The sequence below is a fragment of the Rhagoletis zephyria genome, unplaced genomic scaffold, assembly GCF_001687245.7.
Source record: "Rhagoletis zephyria isolate East Lansing unplaced genomic scaffold, Rhagoletis_zephyria_1.1 Rzeph_scaffold_00007, whole genome shotgun sequence".
NCBI classification, from domain to species: domain Eukaryota; kingdom Metazoa; phylum Arthropoda; class Insecta; order Diptera; family Tephritidae; genus Rhagoletis; species Rhagoletis zephyria.
The window spans coordinates 140,562-159,751 of record NW_016157091.1 but is presented as its reverse complement, the minus strand read 5'-3'; the positions used below and the strand labels follow the sequence as shown (position 1 = coordinate 159,751).

The window sequence follows — 19,190 nt, the reverse complement described above, 5'->3', positions numbered from 1 at the left end:
GTTGCCACACATCAAAAACAATTTATTTCAATTTTAATTAAATGAATTTGGTAAGTGAATAAGGTATCGCTATATGGGTGTCACACAAAAGAGGCTTAAGAAGGTAGTAAATTGAAAATATTTTGAATAGGGTTGCCACCTATTTGAGAAGTCTTATTGAACTATTTTTTATATGAAATATTAACGATGGATGTCAAATGAAAGAGCTTCAAGAAATACTTAGTTTCACAATTTAGAACTTTTTTGATGTGCTTGAGGGTTGTCCAGCTTAAAGGGCTAAACTAAAATTATTTAATAAGATAAATGAATTACTAACAGATGGTAATCAATGGAAATGGGTTTAAAATCCTTTATTTAAGAACTATATTTAGGAGGGTTGCCACGAGTTTAAAAAATGAATATCCACTTAATTCATCAGTTACTTGAAATATTTATAACAATGTCAGGCGAAAAATATTTAAAGAACTTTTAGTTCGAAAATAATTTTTAAGAGGGTTGCCGCATGTTTTGAAAGTGGTATTTCGTTTAATTATACCTAAGTTACATGAAATTTTAAAATAGGGTTATCAAAAGAACGAGTGTTAAGAAATCTTTAAATTGAACATTGGTTTTTTTTTTTTGTTGAAAAAATTAAGCTCAAATTATTTAATAAGTTAAATGGATGGTCAAATATGGGTATCAATCGAAATGGGTTCGAAAATAGTTTATTTCTAAACATTATTTACGAGAGTTNATTGGATTTTCAAAAATGGGGTGTCAACTTAAAGCGCTTGGCCTGTAGATGTGCAGGCTGGTTTTATTTTTTCGAAAAGAGTTGCCACCTGTTAAATAATTAAACTCAAGTTATTTACTAATCAATGCCCTCAGATCCGCACCGTCCGTTCGATTTTCAAAAGTGAGGTTCCAAATTAAAGGGCTTGGGGTGTGGATGTTCAAGAAGGTTTTACTTTTTCGAAAAAAGTTGCCACCTGTTAAGAAATTAAGCTTAAATTAATTAAAAAGTTAAATCAATTATTAAATATGGGTATCAATCGAAATGGTTTTGAAAAGGCTTTATAGCTTAACTACGTATAGGAGGGTTGCCACACATCAAAAACAATTTATTTCAATTTTAATTAAATGAATTTGGTAAGTGAATAAGGTATCGCTATATGGGTGTCACACAAAAGAGGCTTAAGAAGGTAGTAAATTGAAAATATTTTGAATAGGGTTGCCACCTATTTGAGAAGTCTTATTGAACTATTTTTTATATGAAATATTAACGATGGATGTCAAATGAAAGAGCTTCAAGAAATACTTAGTTTCACAATTTAGAACTTTTTTGATGTGCTTGAGGGTTGTCCAGCTTAAAGGGCTAAACTAAAATTATTTAATAAGATAAATGAATTACTAACAGATGGTAATCAATGGAAATGGGTTTAAAATCCTTTATTTAAGAACTATATTTAGGAGGGTTGCCACGAGTTTAAAAAATGAATATCCACTTAATTCATCAGTTACTTGAAATATTTATAACAATGTCAGGCGAAAAATATTTAAAGAACTTTTAGTTCGAAAATAATTTTTAAGAGGGTTGCCGCATGTTTTGAAAGTGGTATTTCGTTTAATTATACCTAAGTTACATGAAATTTTAAAATAGGGTTATCAAAAGAACGAGTGTTAAGAAATCTTTAAATTGAACATTGGTTTTTTTTTTTTGTTGAAAAAATTAAGCTCAAATTATTTAATAAGTTAAATGGATGGTCAAATATGGGTATCAATCGAAATGGGTTCGAAAATAGTTTATTTCTAAACATTATTTACGAGAGTTGCCATGTGCGTAAAAATACTAAATTCAACTTAATTCATCAGTTAATTGAAATATGTATAAAAATGCCAGGCGAAAGATTTTAGTTTGAAAATACCTTTAGAGGTTGCCACCTGTTTGAAAAGTCGAATTTGTTTTACTTATACGAAAGATACATAAATGAATTATCGAAATATTAGTGTCAAACGAAAGAGTTTTAAGAAAACTATAGGCTGATAATATTTTTAATTATAATTGCCATGTTTTTTTTTTTTTTTTTGAAGGTCATCACATCCGCAACGTTATTTCGAATTTCCAAAATGAGAAGTCAAATTAAAGAACTGGGATTCTACATAGATGTACACAGGTTTTATTTTTTAAAGTTACATGAAAACCGACGCCATGCGAGACCCCTCATCACTCAGAAATGGTTAGATTAATCATTAGGAATAGTTTTAGAGGTTTTTGAATAGGGTTTCACCTGTTTAAAAAATTTAATTAAATGTTGGNTTTTTTGATGTGCTTGAGGGTTGTCCAGCTTAAAGGGCTAAACTAAAATTATTTAATAAGATAAATGAATTACTAACAGATGGTAATCAATGGAAATGGGTTTAAAATCCTTTATTTAAGAACTATATTTAGGAGGGTTGCCACGAGTTTAAAAAATGAATATCCACTTAATTCATCAGTTACTTGAAATATTTATAACAATGTCAGGCGAAAAATATTTAAAGAACTTTTAGTTCGAAAATAATTTTTAAGAGGGTTGCCGCATGTTTTGAAAGTGGTATTTCGTTTAATTATACCTAAGTTACATGAAATTTTAAAATAGGGTTATCAAAAGAACGAGTGTTAAGAAATCTTTAAATTGAACATTGGTTTTTTTTTTTTGTTGAAAAAATTAAGCTCAAATTATTTAATAAGTTAAATGGATGGTCAAATATGGGTATCAATCGAAATGGGTTCGAAAATAGTTTATTTCTAAACATTATTTACGAGAGTTGCCATGTGCGTAAAAATACTAAATTCAACTTAATTCATCAGTTAATTGAAATATGTATAAAAATGCCAGGCGAAAGATTTTAGTTTGAAAATACCTTTAGAGGTTGCCACCTGTTTGAAAAGTCGAATTTGTTTTACTTATACGAAAGATACATAAATGAATTATCGAAATATTAGTGTCAAACGAAAGAGTTTTAAGAAAACTATAGGCTGATAATATTTTTAATTATAATTGCCATGTTTTTTTTTTTTTTTTTGAAGGTCATCACATCCGCAACGTTATTTCGAATTTCCAAAATGAGAAGTCAAATTAAAGAACTGGGATTCTACATAGATGTACACAGGTTTTATTTTTTAAAGTTACATGAAAACCGACGCCATGCGAGACCCCTCATCACTCAGAAATGGTTAGATTAATCATTAGGAATAGTTTTAGAGGTTTTTGAATAGGGTTTCACCTGTTTAAAAAATTTAATTAAATGTTGGCGCTTTGGCGCCATGCAGGTTCACTAGTCATCTATATACTTCAAACCTTCTCTAACATGGGCAAGAATAAAAAGAATTTTTGGTGACAGGTAATAAGATCAACGGAAATAAGGTCAGTTGACTTTACTTCCCACACTGGTGTGCTTAGCTTCGCGGCGGACCGCGCCCCGCGTACCCGACCCCGCACGACCGGCGCCACGTCACGCTACGCCGCACCACCCANAGTTTAAAAAATGAATATCCACTTAATTCATCAGTTACTTGAAATATTTATAACAATGTCAGGCGAAAAATATTTAAAGAACTTTTAGTTCGAAAATAATTTTTAAGAGGGTTGCCGCATGTTTTGAAAGTGGTATTTCGTTTAATTATACCTAAGTTACATGAAATTTTAAAATAGGGTTATCAAAAGAACGAGTGTTAAGAAATCTTTAAATTGAACATTGGTTTTTTTTTTTTGTTGAAAAAATTAAGCTCAAATTATTTAATAAGTTAAATGGATGGTCAAATATGGGTATCAATCGAAATGGGTTCGAAAATAGTTTATTTCTAAACATTATTTACGAGAGTTGCCATGTGCGTAAAAATACTAAATTCAACTTAATTCATCAGTTAATTGAAATATGTATAAAAATGCCAGGCGAAAGATTTTAGTTTGAAAATACCTTTAGAGGTTGCCACCTGTTTGAAAAGTCGAATTTGTTTTACTTATACGAAAGATACATAAATGAATTATCGAAATATTAGTGTCAAACGAAAGAGTTTTAAGAAAACTATAGGCTGATAATATTTTTAATTATAATTGCCATGTTTTTTTTTTTTTTTTTGAAGGTCATCACATCCGCAACGTTATTTCGAATTTCCAAAATGAGAAGTCAAATTAAAGAACTGGGATTCTACATAGATGTACACAGGTTTTATTTTTTAAAGTTACATGAAAACCGACGCCATGCGAGACCCCTCATCACTCAGAAATGGTTAGATTAATCATTAGGAATAGTTTTAGAGGTTTTTGAATAGGGTTTCACCTGTTTAAAAAATTTAATTAAATGTTGGCGCTTTGGCGCCATGCAGGTTCACTAGTCATCTATATACTTCAAACCTTCTCTAACATGGGCAAGAATAAAAAGAATTTTTGGTGACAGGTAATAAGATCAACGGAAATAAGGTCAGTTGACTTTACTTCCCACACTGGTGTGCTTAGCTTCGCGGCGGACCGCGCCCCGCGTACCCGACCCCGCACGACCGGCGCCACGTCACGCTACGCCGCACCACCCACATTGGCTTGAATGTGCCATCTAATAAATAGTGTCGTGGTTTTCCTTAGCTGCTTTTAAATGATGTCGTAACAAACTGCTGGCGGAGACATGAATACAGTGTATGAAAATTCCTGTTCTATAATTATTTCCTTATAGAAAGGTTGGTTTCTTTTCCTCCTTAGACATTCCGAACTTGTTTAAAATATGCTAATTTAAAACACAGAACTCTTTCAGTGTTCTTCCGTGGTTTTTGGGCATGGACTGTTTCTTCAATTTAATAGTGTTTGCTTTATTTTTGTGGTTTTTGTGGGAACGAACAATGTTTTGCAAGTTCTGGATCATTTTTACACTCTTTCTTCAAATATTTCTCGTATTCCAGCTGCGTTTTGCGTTTGGTTTTTCGCATCGTTTTTTTACTATATTCGTAATTTTAAAATTTTTAATAAAACCAATTGGTGGTAGTTCAAAGTTGTGTGTGTGTTCATCTATCATCTATTTCGCACCGAAGTGGGAAATAAAGTCAATTGACCTTATTACCGTTGATCTTGTTACCTATCACCGAATTTTTAATGTTTTGGAAACGTTTTTAATGCTCTGTAAAGCCATATCCAATTCATTAATGTGCTTGTCTAGTGCAGCTGTTCCCAAACTTTTAGTATAATGGAACCCTCACTAAACACCTTTCATTTTATGGGGCCCCACATCAAATTACTAAACATCAAAAGCACTGCCATTTAAATATGAATGAAAAGTTTTACTAAAAATGTACATATATATACATATTCACAATTATAACTTTTAATGTGAAGAATGAAAATGTTTAACTGTTTTATTAATTATTGCTTTATAGTTCGGTATTATGTCTAAAAGCTGTATGCACATTTCTAGGGTCGCATCCAATTTCGACCTCAATTTGTTTTTTGTATAATTGTAAGCTGAAAACAATGTTTCATACCGATACGTTGTGAAAGAAGAAAGAAAAGGTAAGATAGGCTTTTTTGCTACTTTATGGTATTCACTCCTAACACTAACCCAAAACTCATTCAGAGACACAGAATGAAATATGTGTTTTAATGTCGAAGAACTGTGAAGATCTATGAATGCTTCGTAAAATAATCTGACAAAGATTTCAGGAGATTTACCAAGCGCCCAGTAATGACATTTCACATTTAATTTGGTAATTCAATGCTTTTTTCCACGCAGGTAATCTAGAAATTTAATTTTCTTTTAAAGGATGATAACACATGTTTACAAAAAAACAGTGTTTGCATATTAAACTATTATTGAATTTTTAGGTTTATTGAATGAATTTTTCCCTACCGGACCTTCAAATGACCATGAACCTGACGTGATGGTGGCTAACGGACCTCGGATTCGCATTCAGCATGTCGAATAACAGGGATATATAGGTTTGGTTTAATATGCATACACTTTTTTTTGGAAACCTTTGTAATTTGTCTCTCACCAAATATACGGTTGTCGATATTCCCTGAAAAAATGTAGTAACTTCACTGATCTTTTCAAAAATCTAATAAACTGGATACTCCAAAAATAATAATGATAATATTTTGACGCCTACGCGCTAAGTGTTTGGCCAAATTTCTCCAATTTGTGGTATGCGTCTTGATGTTGCTATCAAAATGGAGGGACCTACAGTTTTACGTCGCCTTTGAAAGGCAAATGGATTTTATGAGAAGCTTTTTCATGGCAGAAATACACTCGGAGGTTTGCAATTGCCTGCCGAGGGGCGACCGCTGTTAAAAAAGCCTTCTTTCTATACTTTTTGCGACATTGCTTTGACAAGGGTTCGAACCCAGGTTATTCGGAGTGCAAGAACGCACCTCTAACCTTTAGGCTTCAGCGGCCAACAACACATACAAGTAAGAAAAACAAGTAATTTTCAGCAAAACCGACTTAAAAAAATATATATATATATCTATATATTTCATGATTCAATGATCGGATCTAAACCAAATTAGTATGGGACCACCTCTGAGACACTACCTTTCCGTTGCAAAAAGGGATTATCGAAATCGGTTGACGTGGTCCAAAAATATGCGGTAACATACATAAAAAAAAAAATAAAATAAAAACAAGTAAGAAAGTCTAAGTTCGCGCGGAGCCGAACATTAAATACCCGGCGCAAGTATTAAATATATGTTTTTCACCTTTCCGAAAGCTACCGCATTTCTGAAAGTTACCGTTATATGAAAAGCGGCCGTAATTTTAGTCCGATTTCAATAATTTTCAACGGTTTGCTTTTATGTGGCAAGCACAATAATCATACCGAGTTTGGTAAAAATTGCTAGAACTGTTACCGATATACATAAATGTAATCATAAGTGGGCGGTGCCACGCCCATCTTCCAAAATTTTATCATAAGCATATTTCCTGATAAAGAATTATTGCAACCGTCAATCGTGAATAAATTAGCTTTAATATTTACTGATTTATCGAGGATTTCGTATTTCTCGAAATTACCGTTATATGGGATGTGGGCGTGGTTATTGTCCGATTTTAAAAATTTTCGGCCATTTGGTATCCTGTACAATGGCCAACAACTGTGCCAAGTTTGGAAGAAATTGGTGCGGCGGTTTCCAAAATATACACATGTAACTATAAGTGGGCGTGGCTACGCCCATTTTTCAAAAATTTTTAATATTCTTATTTCTCGTCTAAAAGTTATGCTAAATGTCAATTTTGAGTGAATTGACTTCAGTAGTTACTAAAATATCGCAGTTTTCGTATTTCTGAAAATTACCGTTATATGGGAGGGAGGCGTGGTTATTGTCCGATTTCGCCCATTTTCAATACCATCCGTCCCACGCCCAATAGAAGTGCATGTACGAAGTTTCGTTAAGATATCTCAATTTTTACTCGAGTTATCGTGTGCACAGACGGACGGACGGACAGACAGTCACCGCTTAATCGATTTCTCTTTTCATTCTGATCATTTATGTATACATTTGTCTATATCTATCTCGATTCGTTTTGCCTGTTACAAACAACCGTTATGTGAACAAAGTTATAATACCCTTGTGCACAAGTGCGCTCGGGTATAATAACAAATATTCCGACGAACTGATAACCTCCTCCTTTTTTGGAAGTCGGTTCAAAACAAGCTGACAAGCGCAACGCAATGACACTCAATACGGCAATGATACCAACTACGACTACATATACTCGAAAAAGGATAATTGCGCCTCGGTCATTCTGTATATGGAACTTTTCTTTGCGTGTGCAACTCAAATCGACTGCCGACCACCATGCTTATTCATGCCGAATTTTAAGCGATGGTCCGCGAATTGTACTTACATATGTATCTGTTGAATTATTAAACTGCCAAAAACGAATGACTTCACGCAGCCCTGGGACTTTTCTACGAATCCCTTCGGTTCCCCGGAACCTACTTTATGAAGGTTTGGTCTAGTGAAGGGTCAACAAACAAAACAATTTTTAATGCTATAAGCCCTATGGTTGCGTCTAATTCAAATATATATGTTATGTCGTCGATGTTTTTGCAAAACCGCCTAAATCGCCGTTGTGCCAAAAATGAGATTTGGTAACCCAAGTATACTTGACTATTGCCTCTGGAGTGACATTGTTGAAGGCCCCCTTGATATCGAAGAGGCGGAGTGTGCAGGGCGGTATTCACCGACCTTTTCTTGCAATAAGCATATTGAGCTCTTGAAAGACAGTGACTGATAGGCCTAAAATCCCGGCCTTTGGGATGAACGCAACACTGACTACCCTCCAAGCCTTGGGGATGTACCCGGTCCTCATGCATGGATCCAACCAATTGCACGACACCTTCAGAGCCCTTTGCAGCTGCGCAGATATGATGCCATCGGTCCCCGGTGACTTTGATGGTTTAAACGAATTTATCGCCCAGGCTTTGTGACGAATGTTCAGAAGAAAGAAGAACAGGACCGGAGGGGAGATTCTGTAACCAGTTAGCGACTATTTTCGAATCGCTATTGCATTTTTTGACGCAAAAACATTTATATCATGCATAAAAAAGTGCGGTAGCGATCCTAAAATTGTCGCTAACTGGTTACAGAATCTCCCTCCAGAAGTACAAAATATCGTAAAGAAGTACATTTGACTGTACTTCGAAGTACGAAGTACAAGGGCGAAAAAAGAAGTACTGTACTTCCGAAAGAAGTACGGTTGGTCACATTAGGTATGTAACTTGAGAATAGAAATTGCTGCATCTTTTAGGCGCATCAATATTACATACAGTATCGGTCATATCTATAGCACGCCATTTCAAAGTGATATTGTGTGCAACTTATGTTTATTTATTTATTTTTGAGAATTTTCAATTAAAATACAATTCTTTCTCTAACAAACCCCATATAAACCCAAGTTTAACAATTTGTAGAAAACTTCAAAAAAGTGCAAAAAATTTTCACCTAAATTTCAAACTTTTTTTTTTCAGAAGTGTTTAAATTTTTCTGATTACACAGTTTTATAGCCCAATCAATTTTAGTCTGATAATGTGCAAGTTTCAAGGTACTGAAAGTTACCGTTGATTTTTTAGAATTTTTTTCTCCAAAGGCGTTGCGATTTTCATCCATATACAAATAAATTGAGTTTATTCATTATATGGAAGCCAATGCGACAAAAAAAAATTCTAAAAAATTAACGGTTATTCGTAGCCAATTGAAATTTGCACATTATCGGACTAAAATTGCAGTGGCTAAAAAACTGTGTACTCGAAAAAATTCTAACACTTCCGAGAAAAAAGTTTGAAACTTAGATGAAAATTTGTTGCACTTTTTTGAAGTTCTCTACAAATTGTTAAACTTGGGTTTATATGGGGTTTGTTAGAGAAAGAACTGTATTTTAATTGAAAATTCTTAAAAACAAATAAATAAACATAAGTGGCACACAATATCACTTGGAAATGGCGTGCTATAGATATGACCGATACTGTAGTTACATCCGGAGCTAATAAAAGGAAGGTAAAAAGGATCAGCTTCGACTTTGATCTCGATGGATTTTGAACCTACAAATGATGTAGAAAAAGGCTGTGAAAGCCGATTTTAGGCACACTTTTATAAAACTTAAGACTGGTTCAAGACCACCGTGCTAAAAGGTATTCAACTCTTCAGTGTTGTGACTGGTATTGAGAGTGAACATAAGTACACACATACCTTGTGTTGACGTGCGGTGAAAGGTGATTAGTAGGGCAAGGCAAAAAATGTCAATGCATGTTTTTCTATTTCAACCCTATTAACGCATGGTTAACATAACAAGTTTACTGGATAAATTGTTACTAGTAACTATTTGCCAGTAAAAAAAAAACAGCTGATGGCATATGCTTAGTGCAATTAAAACTAACAAAAGATTTATTCGTGGGGTTTTATAGTTGCAATTGACACAATAAACCTATTTATATGTATGTATAATAAGATAGGAAATTTAATTTTTCTTAGAAAATTGCTCCGGAAAATAACAAATTAATTAGCTGTTAATAGAACTTGCAACTTCTTGCTGGTTTTGCATTTTCTTACTTTCTTGCATGTTTCTTTCATTGGGAGTAAATGTTGGCTTACTCTCCGAAATTTGGTTACTGGCAAGATACTGCATAGTTTCTTACCGGTAAATACGAAAACAGAGCTATTGTGTACTAAGACTATGTTCAAACAGGCCAATTAGCTGAGACAATTCAGCTTTAAATTGCGGCATTGAGTTTAGTGTTCACACACACGTCAGCTGCCCAATTAGCGATACGAAATCAGCTGCTGGATTTACTACAGTGATGGAAAGTTGGTACAATCGTACCTATATTTAGTTTGAAAGTACATTCGGTACAAACACACAATTTTAGGTACATTTGGAACGTAGCTAAATAGCTTCTCAGGAAATTAGTTCTTATTTTGACTGACATTTCAATGCATTTTCTGGTGCTGGCAACTGGTCTAATAGCTTCCCTCCTTTGTGAAGAGGCATACAAATGATACAGAAGGGTCAAAGTAACACAACTGTAGTTGATTTCGCCAGATAGACGGAAAATATTTCTTTTTAAAACGTCAGATCAAACAAATGGGAGGAAAGTGATTCACCTTTTCTACAACATAGTTTTTCCTCGCGCTGTTCGAAGAGATTCTTTTCAAGCCAAAAATTTCTTTAATGAGACGTGGATGGGAATTGTTATCCTGCTATTTTGCTTTATATAGAAATACATATTTACATTTTAGGCACATCTATCTACTTTTAGGTAAAGTTTTCCGTAAATTAGGTACAATTTTATATTTAATTCAATTTTCCATCCCTGATAGAATATCAATTAAGTACACTGTACGGCAAAATCAACTTTTTTTCTGGGTATTGGACCAAACCAATTTTTTTTAAGAGACTGACTCATAGGTAAAAAAAAGTAATTTCTCCGTTTTTCGAAGTTAACCTCCGAAATCGAGAGATGGGCCCTCCAAGTTCGAAATAGGACCTTTGGTAAAAAATTATATTTAATTATTGCATATAAATAACTAAAAACATAAAAATATAGGCGTAGTTCTCCTTTTGCTTTTATTTAAATGGTATATAACTTTTTGTGTGCAAACTTATATTACAAGTGCTATAAGGGGTCAAAGTTCAGGCCTTCGAAAAACTAAATTCCTTATATTTCAAACAATTTTGAACTGATTTTTAAAAAACACTTTTAAATGAAAAACACCGTTTTTTATAAAAAAAAAAAATATTTTAAACAAAAAAACCCACCGATTTTTAAAGAACTGAGATCGTTGTAAAGACGTTAAATCGCCTTTCTTGTGATATGCATATTTGTATACTTCGTATATAAAAATTTGTGAAAAAACACATTTAAAAAAATAACTTTTTTTATAAAAAAAAATATTTAAAACAAAAATATTATTAACCGACTTTTAAAAGGTTGGTAGCGTTGTAAAGGTGACTAAACTCCCTTTCTTCTGACATGCATATTTGTATACTTCATATATAAAAATTAAAAGAAAACACAAATTTAAATGAAAAAACACGATTTTTTTATAAAACAAAATAGTTTAAACAAAAAAATACTAACCTTTCTTCTGAAATTAATATTTGTATACTTCCTATATAAAAATTTGAGAAAAATCACATTTAATGGAAAAAATTACTTTTTTTTTATAAAACAAAATATTTTAAAAAATTTCGCCAATCGATTTTTAAACAGTTGATATCGTTGCAAAGGCGATTAAACCCCCTTTTTTCTGATAGGCATATTTGTATACTTTGTATATAAAAATTTGAGAAGAACACTTAAAAGGAAAAAATACCAGTTTTTCTTATAAAAAATATTTTAAACAAAAAAATTACTAATTAGTAATACAATTGAATACTTTAATTAAATAAAACAGAAAATCATCTTTAATTTTTATATATAACCTGTGATGTAAAAAATCAAAAACCATGGTGTTTTTATATTTTTATATGCCTTAGACTTCTGTTACATATACTTTTGCTTTATTTTTAACAGGGCTGTGGGTGAATAGGAACGAATTAACACTTAAAACACTACTAATTATTTGTTTTATTCAAATACGGTATTCGATTGTATTACTAATTAGTAATTTTTTTGTAAACTTTTTTTATAAGAACAAATTTGTAATTTTTCTTTTAAGTGTTTTTTCTCCAATTTTATTTACGAAGTATACAAATATGCATATTATACAAAAGGGGGTTTAATCGCCTTAACAACAATGCTAATTTTTAAAAAATCGGCGAGTGATTTTTCTGTTTAAAATATTTTTTGATAAAAAAAGTTATTTTTTCCTTTTAAGAGTTTTTTCTCAAATTTTTATTGACGAGCTATATAAATATGCATATCAGAAGAAAGGGAGTTTAATCGCCTTTACAACGATACCAATTTTTTTTAAATCGGTTAGTAATTTTTTGGTATACAAAAAAAGTTATTTTTTCCTTTAAATGTGTTTTTTCTCGAATTTTTGTATACGAAGTATACAAACATGCATATCACAAGAAAGAAGGTTAGATCACCTTTACAACGATATGAATCTTTTAAAAATCAGTTCAAAATTTTCTGAAATATTAAATGTTTAATTTTTCGAAGATCTCACCTTTGACCCGTTATAGCACCTGTAATATAAGTTTCCGCAAAAAAAAACTTGTATGCCATATAAATGAGAGAAAAAGGTGGACCACGTCTGTATTTTTACTTTTTTTGCTTTTTACATGCAATAACACTACGGCAAAATCAACTTTTTTCTAGGTATTGGACCAAACCAACTTATTTGAAGAGACTGAGTCATAAGTAAAAAAAGTTTTTCGAAGTTAGCCTCCGAAATCGAGATGTGGGCCTTCGAAGTTCGAAATAGGACCTTTGGTAAAAAATTATATTTAATTATTGCATATAAATAACTAAAAACATAAAAATATAGACGAAGTTCTCCTTTTGCTCTTATTCAAATGGCATATAACTTTTTTTGTGCAAGCTTATATTACAGGTGCTTATATTACAGGTGCTTCGGAAAATTAAATTCCTTATATTTCAAACAATTTTCAACTGATTTTACAAAGTATACAAATATGCATATATATATATATATATCCTTTCGGGGGTTAAATCACCTTTATAACGATATGAATTTTTTAAAATCAGTTCAAAATTTTCTGCAATATTGTGTTTTTAATTTTTCGAAGATCTGACCTTTGACCCGTTATAGCACCTGTAATATAAGTTTTCACAAAAAAAGTTATATACCATATAAATAAGAGAAGAAGGCGGACCACGTCTGTGTTTTTACTTTTTTTGCTTTTTACGTGCAATAATTAAAAATAATTGTTTACCAAAGGTCCAATTTCGAACTTCGAAGACCCATATCTCGATTTCGAAGGCTAACTTCGAAAAACGGACAAATTACTTTTTTTTACTTATGACTCAGTCTCTGAAAAAAAGTGGGTTTGGTCCAATACCCAGCCGAGTGCTGTACAGTGTTATTAATTGGCAATTAATAATTTGAATTTTTGTATGATAAATTGGGTAACAATTAAGGCCTAAATTGGTGAAAAGGTTCTTAATTGCCAAATAGGTGCCTGTTTGAACATAGTCTAAGATGATAGTGGCAGCGCATCAGTCAATTAAGAACGGTATCACTAAAAGTTGATGATTTCCATGTGAGAGAGTCAAGACAAAGTGAACCCTCGACAATCAACATGTTGGCGCGTGAGAGAATAAGAGTGCGAAAATGTCAAAATGTCAGCGTACCTAAGAAGTGTTCCACAACGTAAGAATTTACTTTGCATATTTCGCCTTGTATTCAGTGTTTCCAGATTTTGTTTGCAAAAAACTATAACTTTCCGGGGAAAACCCTGTATTTTCTAACAAAAAACTGAACCATGAAAACCGAAAAGTTTTAAAAAAAGTTTATTGATTTAGTTTTACAAATAAATAATAAAAAGCTATTCTTTAAAATGCAATACCATAAACCGTTTAATTTATACTTAACTAAATAAAAATAGACTCTATAATATGGAATATTTCAATCACATTTTGTTCTAATGACATCTGGTTTAATTATTCTTCGTTAATTCCTTTATTAATTTTTTTGAGCATTTCATTCGATACCTCAAATTTACTACCTCTTGAATCATTTTTTAAAGAAACCTGTAGTTCTCAAAACACGAGAGTGCTGGAATTTCTAGTTTATTTATTGTTTTGTTCAAATGCGAATGACAGATGAAAAAAAAAAATTTCATGAGGAAACGCGTCGTCTTCATCACCCCCTTTTATCTTAAATAGGCATGTTTATTTTACACGTATTTATGTGCGCTTATGAATAGTTGTCGATAAAATCAAAATTACTTGTTTTCAAATGGAAATTGTTGGTGCTTATTTTTTGTTTTACACGTTAGGCGTATATGTATATGCGTGTAAGAAAAAACACGGCTATTGTAGACTTACAAAAACACCGAAAGAAAAACTTTAAGTTATCTACTCCTTCAAATCGGAAAATTAGGAGCTTAATTTAACCAACTGTAAACTGGTTTAAAAAACCGAAATATACAGTTTCAACTGTGAAAACATTACATGTATAATATTCAAGCATATCTGCTTTGTTTGCACACCGCACATGAGCCATTCTTTTTTAAGTCGGACGGTAAAAAAAATTGTCATACCTCCGATTCGCTTCAAATTTTTTTTGTGGGTTCAATAAAAATAAAATAAAATAATATAAGCTAACACGTGTTGAAGGAGTTTTTTTTTCTTCATTTTTTTTTTTTTGGAGATATAATCTGTTAAAGTTTGCACTTTTTCGTGATTCTGACTAATCATGTACTTCTTCAAATCGTTATATCTCATCTTAGGGACTTCATCTTAACGTCATTTCAAAGCTAAGAAACGGGCTTAACATCTGTAATAAGATGGTCAAGATTGTCCTAAAGCCAACTTAGCTATTAACAGTTGAAATTTTTGAAGTTGATTTGCATAGTGAAGACCAGTAAATTAGGGATTTAAAATTATACGATCGTAGTCCTATAAAAAGCGCGGTTAAAAAATGAGCGTTTTTCAAGAACTATTTTTTTAAATATTTTTCTTTATGACGAGATGGTTTATTTTGTGAGAATCAACAATTTTTTGTAATTTGTTTTCAAAAACTTATGTTAAGATATATTTGGCAATGTGTTAAACATCGGGTTTTTACAAAAAGTAAAATTTTATTACGATTCCGATAGAATACCTATCTAGGTATAATATTTGTATGACAAGATTTTTCTTTAATGCGGCGAACCCCTAGAAATGGGCGTGGCAATTGCAGAACTAAGATTAGCAAAACGCAGATTATATTGCGAATTTCGGCAGAATATAGCTTCGTTACCAATATTTGTTTCACAACTTCACTATGCAAATCAACTTCAAAAAGTTCAACTGTTAATAGCTAAGTTAGCTTTGGGACAATCTTGACCATCTTATAAATATATAGAAATGTTAAGCCAGTTTCTTAGCTTTAAAATGACGTTAAGATGAAGTCTCTACGATCAGCAGAACCCGAGATATAATGATTTCAAGAAGTACATGATTAGTCCGAATCCGAAAAAATTCGAACTTTGACAGATCATATCTGCGAAGAAAAAAAATAAATAAAAATCCCCGAACACGTAAATACTAGGTTATTTCATGTATCTTCTTCTTTTTTAATGGCACTGTAACCGCCTAAGCGATTTTGGTCGAGTCCAAAACAGCACGCCAGTCATTTCTCTTCTGTGCTGACGCCAATTGGAAATGCCAAGTGAAGCCAAGTCCTACTCCACCTGGTCTTTCCAACGCAGAGGAGGACTTCCTCTTCCTCTGTTACCAGCATCGCGACCCGCGTTGAATACTTTCAGAGCAGGAGCGTTTCTGTACATTCGAACGACATGGCCAAGCCAGCAGTGCCACTGAATTTGAATTCGCTGCACTATGTTAATATCGTTGTAAAGCTCATACAGCTCAGCGTTAAATAAAGATCCGTTAATCTTTCGCAGAATCTATCTCTCGAAAACTCCAATAGCCGCTTCATCAGATGTTTTCATTGTCCATGCCTCCGCGCCATACACCAGCACAGGCATGATGAGTGACATGATAGAGTGTGATCTATGTACGACGAGAGAGGACTTGACTTCTCAATTGCCTACTCAGTTCCAAGTAGCACTTGTTGGCAAGAGTGATTTTCCGTTGGATTTCAAGGCTGACATTATTATTGGAGTTAATGTTGGTTCCCAAATAAACGAAGTCGTCTACTTTTTCAAACTTGTAACTGTCAACAGTGACGTGGGTGCCAAGACGCGTATGCTCTCACTGTTTGTGTGATGACAGGAGATACTTCGTTTTGTCCTCGTTCACCACCAAACCCATTCGCTTTGCTTCTCTATCCAATCCCGAGAAGGCAGAACAGACGTAGCCTTCGTTTTTACAGAACCCATAAAAAAAAATTTAAGCCAATCGAAAGTGTGCACCAAATTTGGTGTCCGATATGAAAAAGAATGTCTCACATACATTGCATACATATATTTTGGAAGTCAGCCATTTGTATCGAGAACGAGTTCCGCTTAATACAAAAATTTCCAAGCAACTCCACTCTGAAGCTGTCAAAATGTACAAATCTGTACAAATGCACAGATGGTGTGATCCCTGCTAAGTGTATTATAATAGTTGGGCCCAATAAATCATTAGTAACTAGGTGGTTTAATTCAACTTACCAAATGCTCATTCGATAGCACTTCCAGAAGTGTGAGTAAATTGTGACCATCTCTCAGATCTTCAAATAGATCGTCCACTTGCCTTTTCGCCTATAATTAATTAAAACAATTTGTTTAAATATTACGCATATATTTATGTATGTGAGGGTGGGAGTTGTATGTGCAATTTTTTTGTCATGCTTGCTAGCAGATTAGGATTCCATATAAAGTTCTAAGAAAAAAAAATCCACTAAGGCATAGCTTAACAAGGCAACTTTAGCAAAGATAGTTGAAAGACTTTTGTAAGATAACACAGGCCAACAAAATCATTTAGTTTAAAAATTAGTTTAAGATCTCAAATATTTAAGATCACTTTTCAGAGATGGTAGTCGAGAGATCTAGGTTTAGTTTAAGCCAGGAAGGTTCTTTCAAATTTTGTTTCTTTGCTAGAGCTTCTAAAATAATAATAATAATAATAATAGATTGGCGCTTACACATATGTTAGCGTTTGGCCGAGCGTCTCCTCCGATTTGTGGTGTGCGCCTTGATGTTGTCACACAAAGTGGAGGGACCTACAGTTTTACGCCGACTCCGAACGGCGATTGTATTTTTATGATCGCAAACAATCGGTGGTTTGCCATTGCCTGCCGAAGGACGACCGCTGTTAAGGAAAAACCTTTTTTCTATATTTTTTTTTGCGATGGTGCTTTGACCAGGGCTTGAACCCGAACGCTGCGGAGTGGAAGCGCGCCCTGCTTACCACTACATCACAGCTTCTAAAATACATATTGCAAAAACCGCGATTTTTTGATACTTTGACCTCGTTTTTTCAAAATCTGGAGCCGATGGAAACTTTATACTTGCGAAGTCATAATCAGCCATAAATAATAAATCTATCGAAAACAGCTGTAACATTTGCCGTACCAAAAGTTGTTATCCATAAAAAATTGAGGTTTCCGTTTTTTCTACAGAAATTTTTCCTTATGTGGTCTATAACACCCTTCGCTCCCCTTTTTACTTATAGTTTTTTCAAAATAATTCAATGATCATGCATGGGCAGTAGCCTGGGCCCTATTTTGCAACTTTGGCCTACAATGCAAGACTGACCCCAGAAAGGTTCATTTGGTCATAAAAACGTGACCTGCGAAAAATTTTTTAAATCGGATAACGGAAAGACGTCAGAGCTGCAAAACTACATCAAGTGCCATTAAAATATATAAAATTTCCCACTGACTTATAGGCAATTTTAACCACTTTGTGAGAGATTGCGTGATAATGCTGAACTTTAGGGCCTTTCCAGGCACGTCTTTCCCTTGTCCGATTTTAACAATTTTTCGCAGGGCATGTTTTTATGACCAAAGGAACATTTCTAGGGTCTTGCTTTGTAGCTTAACAAAAATGTTTCTCCATACAGCTAAGGCGCAGGCTAATGTGCAGGCGTGGGCAGAGAACGAGCACTTAATGGGCTAGCTTTTCTCAATATTCATCGCAATTTGGATGTTAACGTTGGCTCAGTATTAAAAGAATTTATATCTATACCTCGGTGAATTGCGTGTGACTTTCCTTTGAGTTTTACTAAATTATATCCACGATTAAATCCAATATGCTGAATACTCTAAATAAAAAAAAAACTTATATTCTTGGTGGTTACGAATGACTTTACATAAACCCCCCCTAAAGAAAAATCCAGCGGCCGGCCCCAAAATACCGATGCACTCTGACTCTAGCAGTGGAAATGAAGATGAGAAAGACACCTTTAAACTCAAGTTGCTTCAGAACTGTAGCTAATTAAAAATTTTCATGATCAGATTCGGGCTCTACGGGACAAATCCTATACGGATCGGCTGTAATATTTTAGTCAACATAAACTTTGTTGGCCTGTGTTATGTTCTCTTAGACGAAGGTTTGAGCTTCAATTACGACATATTTAGAAATTTCCTGCACCTCAGATTCATTTAACAAAAGTGATCAAAAACAGGCAAAACAAGAGTTAAAAAAAATCGTGCATACTCGTATAAAAACCTGTTTCCAATTGATTTCGGTATTAGGATCATAATTTGTAAACATTTGTAAGAAATTTTTGAAAAAAATCCAACTTGGCAAGATGGTGAGGATTTTCAGAATGGTAAGAGAATTATAAGCGCACTAAGAGTTGTGAATAATACCGCAGAGCATGGTATAAAACAGTATGTGTTGTGTTACAAGTCACAAAATATTATAACCGCAAATTTCTGTCATTTACAAAAATATGTCTTATGAATACAAAATAGTATTATCGATATTACGGCACATCTGGTGGAAAAAACCGGTATCCATGTATATAATACGCGAAGTAATTTTTTGTGCTGGACAAAAGATCTGCACCGTTCGCTCGATCTTCAAAAATGGGGTGTCAAATTAAAGCGCTTGGCCTTGGTAGACGTGTAAACTAGTACCTGTAAAACAATTGAATTCAAATTATTTAATAATCAATG

At 33.2% G+C, this 19,190-nt stretch overlaps 1 protein-coding gene across 13 annotated transcripts in view; it reads right to left on the bottom strand.

The window, feature by feature from the left end:
* shot (dystonin-like protein short stop) overlaps positions 1-19,190 on the bottom strand; it is an 852,754-nt gene that overhangs the window by 713,043 nt on the left and 120,521 nt on the right. For all 13 annotated transcript variants that reach the window (XM_017608278.1, XM_017607978.1, XM_017608395.1 and 10 more), the window contains one exon: positions 16,738-16,827. In XM_017608278.1, coding sequence (XP_017463767.1) covers positions 16,738-16,827 — 90 coding nt within the window. The remainder of the gene's footprint in view (positions 1-16,737; positions 16,828-19,190) is intronic.